We start from the raw sequence: 15,452 nt of genomic DNA on the forward strand, positions 1-15,452 counted from the left end.
GGTAGAGGTCGAGCTGTAACAGGAAACCCTGGCAGTGTGCAGCCGTCCCGTCATACTCCCAGGGAAGGGCGAGACGATTACCACTGGGACCGGGGGAAGGGGGGGGGGCGAGTAGTGGAGACCCTGGTTGTGCTGGTGGAGGCACTGGAGGAACTCCCTGTCTCTCCCAGCGGTCCATAGTTTGGACAACGCGGTCCATGGCGGTGCCGAGATGGTGGAGCATCGCCACATGCTCCCGGACGCGCTCCTCCACCCCTATTCCAGGGGCACCTGCTCCTGCTGACTCCATATAGTTGGTGTGGGATTCTGTAAGGGGTGCATAACCGGTGGCAGGGAAGTCAGACGCAGGAGAGCAGAACTTGGTAATAGCCGGAGCAGTTTAATAGCAAAACCAACGGCATAAAAATAACAAGATATGGGTACAAAAACTCGTTGCGCACCAATCAACATGTGCACAAGCACTTACAATAAACAATCCCACACAAAGACATGGGGGGGGACAGAGGGTTAAATATACAAGTGATTGAGGGAATTGGAACCATGTGTGAGAAAAAACAAGACTAAACACATGGAAAATGAAAAGTGGATCGATGATGGCTAGAAGATCGGCGATGCCGAGCGCCGCCCGAATAAGGAGAGGACCCGACTTCGGCGGAAGTCGTGACAGAAGCTCTGACCATAGAATACAGTGAGGGAAAAAAGTATTTGATCCCCTGCTGATTTTGTACGTTTGCCCACTGACAAAGAAATGATCAGTCTATTAATTTTAATGGTAGGTTTATTTGAACAGTGAGAGACAGAATAACAAAAAAATCCTGAAAAACGCATGTCAAAAATGTTATAAATTGATTTGCATTTTAATGAGGGAAATATGTATTTGACCCCTCTGCAAAACATGACTTAGTACTTGGTGGCAAAACCCTTGTTGGCAATCACAGAGGTCAGACGTTTCTTGTAGTTGGCCACCAGGTTTGCACACATCTCAGGAGGGATATTGTCCCACTCCTCTTTGCAGATCTTCTCCAAGTCATTAAGGTTTCGAGGCTGACGTTTGGCAACTCGAACCTTCAGCTCCCTCCACAGATTTTCTATGGGATTAAGGTCTGGAGACTGGCTAGGCCACTCCAGGACCTTAATGTGCTTCTTCTTGAGCCACTCCTTTGTTGCCTTGGCTGTGTGTTTTGGGTCATTGTCATGGTGGAATATCCATCCACGACCCATTTTCAATGCCCTGGCTGAGGGAAGGAGGTTCTCACCCAAGATTTGACGGTACATGGCCCTGTCCATCGTCCCTTTGATGTGGTGAAGTTGTCTTTGTCCCCTTAGCAGAAAAACACCCCCAAAGCATAATGTTTCCACCGCCATGTTTGACGGTGGGGATGGTGTTCTTGGGGCCATAGGCAGCATTCCTCCCACTCCAAACACGGCGAGTTGAGTTGATGCCAAAGAGTTCAATTTTGGTCTCATCTGACCACAACACTTTCACTCAGTTGTCCTCTGAATCATTCAGATGTTCATTGGCAAACTTCAGATGGGCACGTATATGTGCTTTCTTGAGCAGGGGGACCTTGCAGGCGCTGCAGGATTTCAGTCCTTCACGGCGTAGTGTGTTACCAATTGTTTTCTTGGTGACTATGGTCCCAGCTACCTTGAGATCATTGACAAGATCCTCCTGTGTAGTTCTGGGCTGATTCCTCACCGTTCTCATGATCATTGCAACTCCACGAGGTGAGATCTTGCATGGAGCCCCAGGCCGGGGGATATTGACAGTTCTTTTGTGTTTCTTCCATTTGCGAATAATCGCACCATCTGTTGTCACCTTCTCACCAAGCTGCTTGGCGATGGTCTTGTAGCCCATTCCAGCCTTGTGTAGGTCTACAATCTTGTCCCTGACATCCTTGGAGAGCTCTTTGGTCTTGGCCATGGTGGAGAGTTTGGAATCTGATTGATTGATTGCTTCTGTGGACAGGTGTCTTTTATACAGGTAACAAACTGAGATTAGGAGCACTCCCTTTAAGAGTGTGCTCCTAATCTCAGCTCGTTACCTGTATAAAAGACACCTGGGAGCCAGAAATCTTTCTGATTGAGAGGGGTCAAATACTTATTTCCCTCATTAAAATGCAAATCAATTTATAACATTTTTGACATGCGTTTTTCAGGATTTTTTTGTTGTTATTCTGTCTCTCACTGTTCAAATAAACCTACCATTAAAATTATAGACCGATAATTTCTTTGTCAGTGGGCAAACGTATAAAATCAGCAGGGGATCAAATACTTTTTTCCCCTCACTGTACTTCAAATGACACCTTGATCAGAAACACAGTTCTAATATTCATAACAGCAACTTATCTCTTGAAGTGAATTTTTGTAACACCGTTTTCAAGTGAACAATCCACAATTATTAGGATATGGTTAGCTGTTTTTCCATTTGGGCTGGACTGTATAAGAACATGGGCAGTCTTATTTGTGTGCAGACACAAAAAGTGAGAATTTGTCTTCCTTTACACCAACAGCCCTGACACAGTTGTCATAGGAAGGAGTAGACAAAAGTGCAGCGTTCCACATTTTATTTATAGTGTGAAACTATGCAATACATAAATACACTGAATGAAAAAACAACAAACCGTGATGCAGAGATGAACACATACACAACTCAAAATTAATCACCCACAAAACCCAGGTGGGAAAACCCCTACTTAAGTATGATCTCCAATTAGAGACAACGAGGATCAGCTGCCTGTAATTGGAGATCATCCCAAACAAAACCCCAACATAGAAATACAAAACTAGAACCTAAACATAGAAATAGAAAACATAGAGAGAGAAAAAACCTGTCACACCCTGACCTACTCTACCATAGAAAATAACATCTTACTATGGTCAGGACGTGACAAGCCCTAACAGCCTAATGATAACAGGGTGAGCTCACAAGCAACGATTAAAGAAATATTTCTAAAACGTTGACCTCATATTCCAGGTCAACCAAGGTCATTGATTGGAGGTCATTTGAAATAGAAGCTGTAATAAATAAGCCCTTTGCTCCTCTGGTACCACATATTTTGATTATTTCAAGCTGTTTATGGTTAAGTCATGCTTCTCTGGTGTTTTTTTTATCAAGTATTTGATAGGAAGTAACTGACTGAAAAGGATCCCTGTAATGTCTGCCTCATTACTTTTAATTGTGCTCATCCCATTCTGGCTTGTAACAGCTAGCCGTTATGGGCTTCTTCAATTCAATTAAAATAATTTGATCCAATCTCATTTTTGTCTTATTCATAAACATAATTATCTGCTTGGCAGTCCCTGGAACAAAAAAAGTGACGTACACCAAATTCAGAAAGAGGGTACGGTTGTGGAGAGCACTTGTTAAATCCCATATCAGGTCACCCCTTTTTTCCAACTTCACTGCATATTAGCCCTAGCTGCTGGTAAAATGTCATGCGGAAAAAGGACACATCTTACTAAGTGATTAACATTTGGTCTCAGAGTCAGGTGTCTGAATGACTCCATTCTCCCCCTATAAGGAGCTTCCCTATGCGTGGGGTAAGGTTCGCCCTCAAAAGTGACAAAGTATGTTGTAGGTGCTCCTCTGACGCAAGCAAACCATTTAGTTGTAGTGTCTGGTGTCACAGGGACGCATAGCAACGCAAATGCTGCCTATAAATATACCTCCGCGTCTGTGCTATTTTAAACCAAGTCAAACAGGAGAGTTCAATTTCCTTTTACCTTTGGGAATGTATGTATTGGAAGGTAGAATGAAGTATTGATTCTGTTGGCCAACTGACCACTGTTATGTAGATTATTTGGACTTTACTATATAGTGGAAGAAACGGTGGAAGTGATTTCTCAGCTGTCAAAGCATACAGTGATGTCACCTTTGGCAGCTACACAATTTGATCCTGACAGAGGTACAAAACAACAACAAATAGTTAATACATTGTAATTTTAGAACAAATATTAAGTAGATATTACTACTGTAACTTATTTATATAATACATAAACAATATTTATTATCCTTATCACGAACACATTTCATTCACTGCAAATTAATGAAATGTAATCCTAGGCAAACCTGCCCTCAAAGCAGTTTAAACAATCAACAAAGGGCAGAACAAGTGCATAAGGTTGAATACACAATGGAACCCCAGGATAAGGAGTTGGACTTAGTGGTGTACGTCAGGAGAGAAAGACACACTTCCTTCAATTCACTATTGAATGTTCAAGTCACACCACTTAACTGCTTTTAGCAGTTATGCCCTACTCTTTCTTCTTTGACAAATACATTAAGTGAGAGACATTCTATTATGTCATTTCAGTCATTAAAAAACCCCAACGGCGAAATAAACCATGTGTGGTTGTGTTAAACAGAAAGATCATTTCATTTGATATGTCAAGCTAATAGCTGATATGAGCCAGACTGTCTCATGGAACACTTCGACTTCTCCCCTATATATCAGCTGTTCTCTTCAGAGTGCATACATAGTGAACCTTTGGATCATGAAAACAGACACAAATGAAATGTTTAAATATGGATGAGAGTTTATTAAACCTCACTATAACCTATTAACAATTGATGTACTGTTAACAGAGAAGTCATACATAAAAATGATTATAATAAAGTGGAATAAAATACTAGACCATTTCATATCGCTCAATATATGAAATACATTTACTGACAATGGCAAGTACTGTAGTGACAACAAGACTGTGGCAAGATGCTAGTAATTCCAAAGAATCTTGTCGTCATAGTTACATAGAACACCATGTTAGTCATGGTGTGGAACAAAGTGCTTACAGAGAATACTTAATAAAGGTTAATTTGATGCAAGTTACATTTAGTCAATAATCATATTCCCTCATAATGTAATACTACCTATAACATCATAGGTACATCATTGGTACTATACATAATTACTGTGTGACATCTAACTGACTTTATCTCTGAGCTTGACTTGTTTCAGAGAATACGATAATAAACATCAAACAAAAACAACACGTTTTTGTGTCCCCATAATGCCAATATATATCATTACATACTAACATGTAAGTACCATATTCCCATGTCAGGTAATTGAACAAAATTATGTGTGAAATGAAAAGGAACAATCAGACTTTATGAGAGATGTTATGCCTAAAACATGGTAAATGAAGCATGATTCATTGTTCTGGATTTTCCCATGTCCCCCTCCTTTCAGACCACTATCCCTCCCAGTAAATCTAAGCCACCAGATGCAACAGTAGATTAATGGGAAACATCCTCTCCATTGCTTTGTACAGTGGTAATTTGTCTTAATTTTGATACATTCAGTTTGGCTGTCAGCCCAGCTTCCCAGATGTGACCAGTCTGTTTGACAGATTAAAAACCCAACAACTTCATGAAAGCTAAGACGTTTTGACTTGCTTAGCCTAGAGACAGTCTGAGGTCAAAGCCTTGCAGGTCAACGACCCACCACATAGACGTTGGTCAGTCATGAAAACATCTGGGTACAGCTGTCTCCACTCCGCTTTCAAATGCATCACTACCTCTGTTTCCTCTTGCACCCAAACATATCACAGACTTATTTCTCTCCTGATGATCAGTCTTTCCCTTCATGCAAAGATGCTCCTCTGGTTTGCGACCAGTGCCGTTTGGCTTTCCCTCCGCCTCTCCTTCTTTCTCTCAAGTCTCATCTTCCAGCATACCACACTTAGCGCCAATAGCACCAGTCCAGCAGATAGTAGCACAAGCCCAAAGTAGGAGATGGTGGACCCATGTGAGTTGAAGCTGTAGGCCACAGAAGTGACCACGATACCGGCAATGAGAATGACCACGCCAAACGGCACCGTGCAGCGATAGCAGGAGAGTTCTGCACCACCTGTGGCCGCGTTCAGTTGGATTTCAGTGACCAAAGGGATAGCTATTATAGTCACAGTCGGAGTGTGGTCATTGATGTTGGCCTTCTCCACGACAGCTCTTTCTGGGGCTGCTGGCACTGTCATGGTGTCTTTACTGGGTTCCTCTGGCATCGCAGGATCCAGCATCAAAGTTTTGCTTCTTTCCAACCACAGATGGATCCTCACTTTAACCACAGATGGGTCTTCACTTTTTATATCCTGAGGTTGTTCTGTCAGCGTGTCCCAATCTATGTGAAGAAATATATCATTTGTTATGTCATGCTGAAGGGAGTGTCAAAATCCATATGTTCCTCAACATGTTGCCCAATTGTAGCCTCACTGGACATAATAAAATAGGCCTAAACAATCATTTAAGTAGCTATTATGTGCATGCACATGGCCTCAGTCGGAATTGTTGACAGCTTAAGACATGAGCCTTCATTTGGCACTTAGTAACTCCAGGCAACCTCCTTGCACAATGCTAGCCTCTGGCCCAGCAAAGTCAGAAATTGGCTGAATGACGCAGAACCACTCAACCTTGCACAAGCTGTCACATTCCCTGGAGAGCGTGGGAGATGGCATTACAAACTACTCCGTGTAATGCGAGCAGCCTCAAAATCATCAGCAATTTCACAAGCAGTCATTGTTTCTCCATGTCCGCAAACTTAGAAAATATAATAAAAAATGTCATTCAAGATGCTTGTTATAAAACATTAGTCCATGTCATAACATCTTAGAAATGTATTACTCTAATAGGCCTAGTGCAAAATTGTAGACCTTTTGCAATTGATATTCTATATGGAATATATTTCACGTATAGCCTATCTATTGTAGTAGGCCTAGTCCTTTATTATAGTAACCTTTGTTGATGAGGTCCCTGATAGAAAAAACACATTAATTTCACATGTGAACATGTGAAGTGTTCCAAAAACACATGTTTTCATGTGATCACGTGATAGTATGTGAAGTTAATGTGATAACATATGACAACAAGTAAAGCAACATGTGATAGATAACATGAAATTACACATGTGAAATGTTCCCAAAACAATTTTTCACATGATTTCACATGTACAATTTAATGTGAAATTATGTGATTTTACACATGTAAAATCATGCGGTTTTTCTGTAAGGGGTGTTATGTTTGAATTGAATTTCAATGGGTCTAGAAAGTTAGTAATAGAAAATATTGTAGCCTTAGCTGTGCCACATGCATAGGCTATAATTCCGATGACTACATAGTCTACCTACCATATATAAACACGTTATCTGAAGTTATTATAATGATTACATAAAAGGGAACATATCATGTATGAGGAAAAGTGTTTGGGTTGGAGAGATCGAGTTTTACGCGTGGACCAACTTCCGATAAACACACAGTGAATATTGTGTGATGAAGAAAAAAAATCAGCATGTTCGATAAGTGTCTAACGAAGTGTTTAAACTTACCTTGCACGCATTTTCCATGCCCGCACCGTTTAAAATGTGGTTTTGCCCATCGATGAATAAAACATGGACTGTAATACGCTTTTGTATTCCAGTAACGCCGTATACTTTCAAAAGCCGACACAAGTGGGACTCCCCTCGGTCTTTATGTACATTAAATTATAAGCCAGATTCAATGTGTTGGTCCAGAACACAGTTTCACTCTCCACTTCGCTCAGCCAGTCTACAGCTAGCACGGTAAACGTTGTGTTGGAATTTGACTCCCATTCATCGGATGTCCCCTGTGCGTTTCCTCCTGTGTAAGAAAACGACTGTTTGACTGCCATCTTCTTGCATTGCAAGCACGTTTGTAGAATATCGGTGGCTATGGGGGTGGGGTGAACCAAAAGCGGGCGACAGGTTTGTATTATTATCTTGGCTTCAGAGGAGGGGGGACCTTTTAACCTCTTTTGACTAAGGCAGGGCCAACACGAAGCACAGCTGTTGGGATGTCCAGACACATTTATATAGCCTAGGCCTTTGAAGCAGATGTTGGCTAATACGAAGATGAGCAATAGCAGTTGACATATTATAATATTATCACATCATTACAAACAAACATACACACACAAACATACAAAAACATACAACATACAAACACACACTTGAGCCTACAAGAATATCCATGCACATATCTTCATGTTTGGTTATTTTTAATTAAAACAAGGGACTCTCTAAGATGAATGACATATGGTCTATCAAACTGGGGCCATGGTTCATAGGACCTATGTGTCTGGAAATTCATGCTGTCACACCCATGCTATGCCTATGATCCAATGGCAGCCACCAGGGCATGTGGATGGGATATGCCTACTGCCTGTAACACAAGTGCTCCCCAAGACAGATCTGACACATGGTAATATGATACGGGGTGTTGTCTTGTCTCTTCCTTCCTGCAGTAAATCCCTTCCCAAAAAGAGACAGTGGCAACGGGAAATCATGGCTCTTCCACAACCCTTAGCTGGACCATATACTGTCCGGATGGAAAACTGATTTTAGTAATATGACATGTCTCTAAACGATCCCTCAGAGGCACTTATGGAGTGACATATTTTAGAGTGATTATCATTTGGGCCTACCTTCAATCAGTGGCATATGTAAATGCTGAATTCGCCTGGTGTGTTTGCAAAGGATGCTAAACCACAGATCCAGGGTTCTACCTCTGGAAGTTCCTAAAGGCATTGATATATTTTATTAAAACCACCAGATGTAGCTTATCCTATATTTGAAATAGCCTACAGTTTTGGGGATTTCTGAATGGAATGGGAGTGGTTAACCTCAGAGTAATCATCAACAAGCAACTGAGACAGGGCACCAGGAGGACACAAAGCATTACAGATTATGTTTCCTATCTATTGTAATTGGAGATGGTCAGTGCTTCCAAATTATATTTTTCCTTGGATGGCACTTCAATTTGGAGGTGGGATAGACAGAGGAGCATTCCAAAAACATTACAGTGCAGTGCAGATAGTCATTAACCACACACACGCACAGTTTAAATCCAAAATACAATTTCAATCACAAAAATAAATAGATAGTGATTCTAAGTATATCACTGGAATGACTGACGCACTTCAGCGCACGCACGGCGTCTGACGCGCACACACGGAGTCCTAGATCACATGATCAAATGTCAGAGCACGGTTTGAAAACATGTCGCTGCACTTTACAGATGAGGATTTTCTGGAGGCATGGAAGGAATTAGATAAACCTCAGTTGGAGGGGGGGTGGGAGTTTTTCACAGAGACAATGGGTGTCAAAATCTACCGGCTGTATGACAAGGTACATTTAAGTTACTGTTTTGAGACAGGAATAGAAAGTGAAAACTGCTGTGTTAGCTTATCGACGGTTAGCGTCGTTAGCTGGCGAAGCGATAGTTAATTCATTGTGATTATGCGGATTGGCGTGATTGAATGACGCACTGGCATCGATCTGTTGGATGTGCTCGCACGTAGACTATTTTCACGTTTCATACGTTGTATTATTTTCACGTCGAAAAGGACGAAATAGCATAGCAGATTTTGTGAGTAGCCTACGTTAGACTCGAGCAGCAGGCCCACTGGCAAAATGCGGAAGTCGCTATTAGTTATCATCAACTAAAGTGTTTTAAACGTCATATTGATGATGGAGTAAGCTAGGGGAGAGTGGGGTAAGTTGAGCCATTCAGAAATCATGTAAACATAGTTTTGAAAGCATACTGTAGCTTGTCCATAAAAAAAAGTGGCCTTTTGGCACAACTTACCTCGGCAATTCAACACAATTACGATCGCTTTTTTGTATTTCAGTCATTTTAAGCATATTTTAACAAAGCTTAACACCCAAAAAACACATTTCTTTTTTTCCTTTTTTTTTAACATAGGCCAGGCCCTGTTGTTACCTCATATCCCAGCGATAATGCCGTGCATTATGCCTGGAAAGAAAACACTTCAATTGGCTCAATTTACCCCAAGGCAAACATTGTGACTATTTGCCCACACAGGTACAAGGATTCACTTTTATGCTAGGTTTAAAAGAAAAATCCAAATCAAATGTTATTTGTCACGTGCTGAATACAACAGGTGTAGACCTTAGAGTGAAATGCTTACCTACAAGCCTTTAACCAACAATGCAGTTTTAAGAAAAAAATAAGTGTTAAGAAAGTATTTACTAAATAAACTTAAGTAAACAATAAAAAAAATACTAATTAAGAAAACAGAAAAATAACAAATAATTAAAGAGCAACAATGACAGTAACGAGGCTATATACAGGGGGTACCGGTACAAAGTCAATGTGCAGGGGCACAGGTTAGTCGAGGTAATTGAGGTAATATGTACATGTAGGTAGAGGTAAAGTGACTGTACATAGATAATACACAGAGAGTAGCAGCAGTGTAAAAATGTGGGGGGGGGTGAGGGGGTCAGTGCAAATAGTCCGGGTAGCCATTTGGTTAGCTGTTCAGGAGTCTTATGGCTTGGGGGTAGAAGCTGTTAAGAAGCCTTTTGGACCTAGACTTTAGGACCGCTTGCCGTGCGGTAGCAGAGGACAGTCTATTAATAGGATGGCTAGAGTCTTTGGCAATTTTGAGGGCCTTCCTCTGATACTGCCTGGTATAGAGGTCCTGGATGTCAGGAAGCTTGGCCTCAGTGATGCACTGGGCCGTACGCACTGCCCTCTGTAGTGCCTTGCAGTCGGAGGTCGAGCAGTTGCCAGGCGGTGATGCAACCAGTCAGGATGCTCTCAATGGTGTAGCTGTAGAACTTTTTGAGGATCTGAGGACCCATGCCAAATCTTTTCAGTCTCCTGAGGAGGAGTAGGCGTTGTCATGCCCTCTTCACGACTGTCCTAGTGTGTTTGGACCATGACAGTTCGTTGGTGACGTGGACACCAAGGAACTTGAAGCTCTCAACCTGCTCTAATACAGCCCCGTCGATGAGAATGGGGGCGTGCTCAGCCCTCCTTTTCCTGTAGTCCACAATCATCTCCTTTGTCTTGATCACGTTGAGGGAGAGGTTGTTATCCTGGCACCACACGGCCAGGGCTCTGGCCTCCTCCCTATAGGCTGTCTCATCGTTGTCGGTGATCAGGCCTACCACTGTTGTGTCGTCGGCAAACTTAACGATGGTGTTGTAGGCTAGAGATAGTGGGATGAATGGCACCCTCAGAAATATGCCAAATATTGCATTTTGTGCTGCGTCTGTTGGGTATGGTGTGCCAAATTGTAGCCTAGAACTTAACGCATGCTCAGACCGTACCTTTTCACAGAATGCATGTTTGTTTTTTATTAAACCCCCTGCCTAACTCTATCCCCAGCTCAAGTTTTTGGAGAATAATATCCTGTGCAAATCCAGCACATTTTTTGGGGTTGCATGTTTCTCCAACTGGCAATAATCCTGTGGTATGGGATTAGTTACATTGTAGGTGTGGTATATATTTGGAAGAGAGAACTTCTTTCATATGCTGTTCACAGGAAACTGGACTTTATGAGTACAAAGTCTTTGGAGTGCTTGCCACCTGCACTCCAGAACTGTGTGCTGATGTCTACATGGACTTGCCCTATCGGAAACAATGGGATGGATATGTCAAAGGTAAAGAGTAACGCAAACTCTCCCTAGATCGACTTTCTTCCATTCAAACCTCTTGTCGCACTCAACCCCTAATAAGGGCCATTTATAAGACTCATAACACATTCATAAGCAACTCAATTCTGTCAGTTTGGTTGAGTATTGATGACATGGTATTGCATATTAATGCTTGTTTTATATGGTGCTTACTTATGCATGTGTTATTGTTCATATGTATAGCCCCTTTAACGCTTACTTAATTATCTTAAAAATGAGCCCATCACCTTTCCATTGTCCTTTTCCATTCACTCCTGTTCTATCCCAATCAAACCAATCATAACCAATAATCCCTTTTATCTCAGTTTTCATGAGGATCACATTAAGAGCACAGGGCGCGTTTGGCAGTTAATCACTTTTCTCATCTTTTATTCTCTCTTGCCTCCCCAAAGTATCCAACAGGTAACATGTCTGTCCACCTGAATTTAGCCATAGACTGTAGCTATTGATGTCGTAGTTGGGTAGTTAGCACTCTGGTATAGCCATAGGCTAATGTTGTTGTGTCCTTTGTGTATTAACGTGCTTAATCCAATGTTCATTTAAGCCTAGACTGTGAACAAACAAGGGAACTTGAAGATGTTCTTTCAGGGCTTGTATCTTGAAAATGTAGTTTTTGTTTCGTCGACCCTCTGAGAAATGACCAACAGGTTCCATCTTAACAGGGTAGGCCTAAATCATTGGCCATATCTTGTTTTGGGATTTCCAAATACTGTACTGTTGTCCTTTTCAAGAAGAGACACAGGGTTATGGATATCCTGGAATTGATAACTAACTGAAGTAACATTTGCCTCTCTCAGAGACTTGTTGCGTGAGAGGGTGGAGTGGGCTTTTTATTGGAAACACATCCTTGGCTTCAGCTTCTGACTGCCGTCAAGCTTTTTGCTGTTGAATAAAATGGCCATTTCAATAGATTGGATAGATGCTGTATTCTGAAAGTGCTGTTGGTGTCTTTGCTTGCACATGTGATTGTATCTTGATGTGCGCTGTACACACTCTTAGAAAATAGGGTTCTGCAGTTGTCCCCATAGGAGAACCCTTTTTGGTCCCAGGTAGAACTCTTTTGGGTTCCATGTAGAACCCTCTGTGGAAGGGGATCTACATGGAACCCAAAAGGGTTCTACCTAGAATCAAAAGGGGTTATTCGAAGAACCCTTTTTGGTTCTAGATAGAAAAAAAGGTGCTAAGTGTAGCCAGTGTATGATTTAATCATGTAATGAATAGTATATGACATTATAGTATAATGCTTATCGTATAATAGATGACTGATGTTTCATGATGTAAGCACTGCTTTATTTTGTGTGTGCCTTTTTGTGTTTGTAGAGCTGCATGAGAAGGACTATGATGGTCATTCAGCAATCTACTGGGAGGTGAAATACCCATTTCCTCTGTCAAACAGAGACGTATCCTTAATGAAGTAAAATGTCCAAATAAATAATACCTGTAGATAATATCAGGTCATCATGTTTCTCAGTAAAAGCAATTAGGCCTATGCTTTTTTTTGTTTAAATGTTTTTACTAAATACATACTCACTATAGAATATCACATAATCCTGTTCTATGTATTCACCCACCCACAATGTCTCAATCTTGCTTTTCTCTCTCTCCTCCTTTTCACATTTACAATGGGTCTGACATGGTGAAGTGAAACCAAGTATGGTTTATAGTATTAAGAGTAACGTGAGAAATGTATTGTTCTTTAGGCGACAACACGGGACGGTATATTTTCTCAAGGAGTAACTGATCCAGTCACAAGGTGTGGACCACATTAGACCATATTATCTCTACCAGGCTTCTTTAACAGTGTAAACCTCAGTACGTGTACGTCAGGGAGCGGAGGGACGTTGACGTGGACAGCAGGAAGATCTGGGTGGTCCTGGCTAAGAGCTCCCCACAGTCCCCGTTACCAGAGAAGAGTGGGGTGCAGCGAGTGATTGACTACAAGCAGACTGTGGCCATGGAGAGTGATGGTGCCTGTGGCACTAAAGGTACTGCTCACTCTAGAGTACACCAGATTCAATCAGAACTCATCCCTGTAGAACCATTTTAAATGTCCATAGGGGAAACTGTTCAGTTGTGAACTTGAATCTGTTGTGGATCTGTCTGTGAAGTTACTTGCTTTTAATTGACAGCCATTTACATTTGCATTGTTTTCTTTCAGTCTTCATGAATTACTTTGATAACCCTGGTGGTAATATTCCAACCTGGCTTGTGAACTGGGCAGCCAAGGTGAGTTCAGACCTGAGTGCTATGTAAAACCTAATAGGGTTCTTCGGCTGTTCCCATAGCAGAACCCTTTGAAGAACCCTTTTTGATTCCCGGTAGAACCCTTTTGGTTCCAGGTAGAACCCTGTACACGGAGGGTTCTACATGGAACCAAAATGTGTCCTATTTGGAACCAGAAATGGTTATTCTATGGGGACAGCCGAAGAACCCTTTTCAAACCCTTTTTTCTAAGAGTGTAGCAGCTCATCTTTTTCTGTTGGTGGGATGGCTGACATATTCATAGTAGAGTAATAATAAAGGAGTACTATAGAATTAAGAAAACGGTTTGTTTACTCACATTTATATCTACTTGCCAGTTTTGAATGCCCCAAAGCATGCCCTGTTATCTCAAATGGAAGGCTTTATTCACGCTGTTAATCTCAAGCAGATGTTTTGTGTTAGGATGCCAATGGTTCCTCTCTGTTGCCCCATTTGGGTGTGTCTACTCTGCTAGTCTATCCATGACGTTCATTGACAAAGGCAGCTATTCCCTGTGTTTCAACAGAGTGGAGTGCCTGCCTTCCTTACAGACATGCAGAAGGCCTGTGGCAATTACTCAAACTACTGCCAGAAGAACAAGAAATGAACACCCTTGGTGGGAAGTCGCATCAAAGCCATGAGGATTGCATTTTTCAGCCCATTGTTCAATAAAGTCTACACTTACGGTGTCTGAGGGCCATTGTGGGTGTTTTGGGTATGGTTGGAGACTTATTACGAAGTCAATAGGTGAAAGTGGTGTTGGTGTAATCTGCAGCTGGATGTGGTACTGACTGGGGCATGTACTGTATTTTAGTTATTAGATGTATAAAAATATATATATTTCAATTGAAGTTATCTGGTACTGAATTCCTACTCCTATGTAAATGTTGCATTTCGGGCTTGCCCACGGTTAGGGCTTGGATGAGATCTGTAGTGATCTACCCCCTGTTTTAACGAGTACTGTTTCTTTGACGACAATGGCTTTTCCTTTTATTTTCCTGTTGTTTGTTATGGTCAAATGTGTGTTTTTTAAATTATACTTTTTTTTTTTATGTATGAATGTTCAGTCAATGAATGATATGCATTTTTGCACTTGTGATTAAGCACTGAAATCAAATCAACTTCCAAACCTTAATTTTACTGTTCATCAGCCTATTAATTAGTGAATTATTAGTTTCTCAGCAGCTCTATTGAGGAATGATTTCTGTACTCTACAATGCAACATTGTTGCTTAGGCAAGCAAGGCTGAATCGAAAGCAGACTAGATTTTTATTTTGTATTTCCCTAATGGACATTTTGAATGTACATTAAAAAAATCTGATTTTGTCCTGTTATTAAAAGTTGCCTGCACTGATTTGTTGTGATACTTGAAATAAATAAAAAAACACGATAATGAAATAGTTTAAGTTAATTATTCATATGTTGAATCTTCGAGAGCTAGGCCTATACCTCTTTGTCCTTGTGTGGTTGCAGTTAGGCCTCCAGTTCTATGGAGGTGATACAGTGTGTATTACTATCTAATACATATAAATAAAATGACGGCTGAGATGAAGCACTGCATGCATTATTTGACTGAAACCCGTAGATGCTTTTCAAAACAGGACTACCACCTTCATCGAACACAATTAAAAAAATTTTTTGTATTTTCCACCTTTTGACGTTGACAAATGAAAGTCATTGTTTCTTTGGCTCGCGCTCCCTCTTGCGGTAAAAATGATATGTTCACGCCGCGCGGCCTTGATGTTGCGTGATGA

The 15,452-nt window shown here is 41.2% G+C and overlaps 2 protein-coding genes across 2 annotated transcripts; one reads left to right on the plus strand and one right to left on the minus strand.

Annotated features, from left to right (window-relative positions):
* Window positions 1-4,516: 4,516 nt before the first annotated feature.
* Window positions 4,517-7,711, minus strand: LOC106606948 (transmembrane protein 100). The gene is made up of 2 exons (XM_014203443.2): window positions 7,324-7,711; window positions 4,517-6,122 (listed from the first exon to the last, which is right to left on the minus strand). Exon 2 carries the CDS (start codon window positions 6,019-6,021, stop codon window positions 5,590-5,592), a length of 432 nt encoding a protein of 143 aa, XP_014058918.1. The 5' UTR covers window positions 6,022-6,122; window positions 7,324-7,711; the 3' UTR covers window positions 4,517-5,589.
* Window positions 7,712-8,981: 1,270 nt separating this feature from the next.
* On the plus strand, window positions 8,982-15,089 carry ppct (Phosphatidylcholine transfer protein). Its single transcript, NM_001141138.2, is given in 6 exon segments — window positions 8,982-9,141; window positions 11,307-11,424; window positions 12,778-12,857; window positions 13,271-13,442; window positions 13,616-13,683; window positions 14,225-15,089. Coding segments are annotated over 6 exon segments (648 nt in total). The 5' UTR covers window positions 8,982-9,012; the 3' UTR covers window positions 14,306-15,089.
* The last annotated feature ends 363 nt before the right edge of the window (window positions 15,090-15,452 follow it).

Source organism: Salmo salar, chromosome ssa06, assembly GCF_905237065.1.
Source record: "Salmo salar chromosome ssa06, Ssal_v3.1, whole genome shotgun sequence".
NCBI lineage: Eukaryota > Metazoa > Chordata > Actinopteri > Salmoniformes > Salmonidae > Salmo > Salmo salar.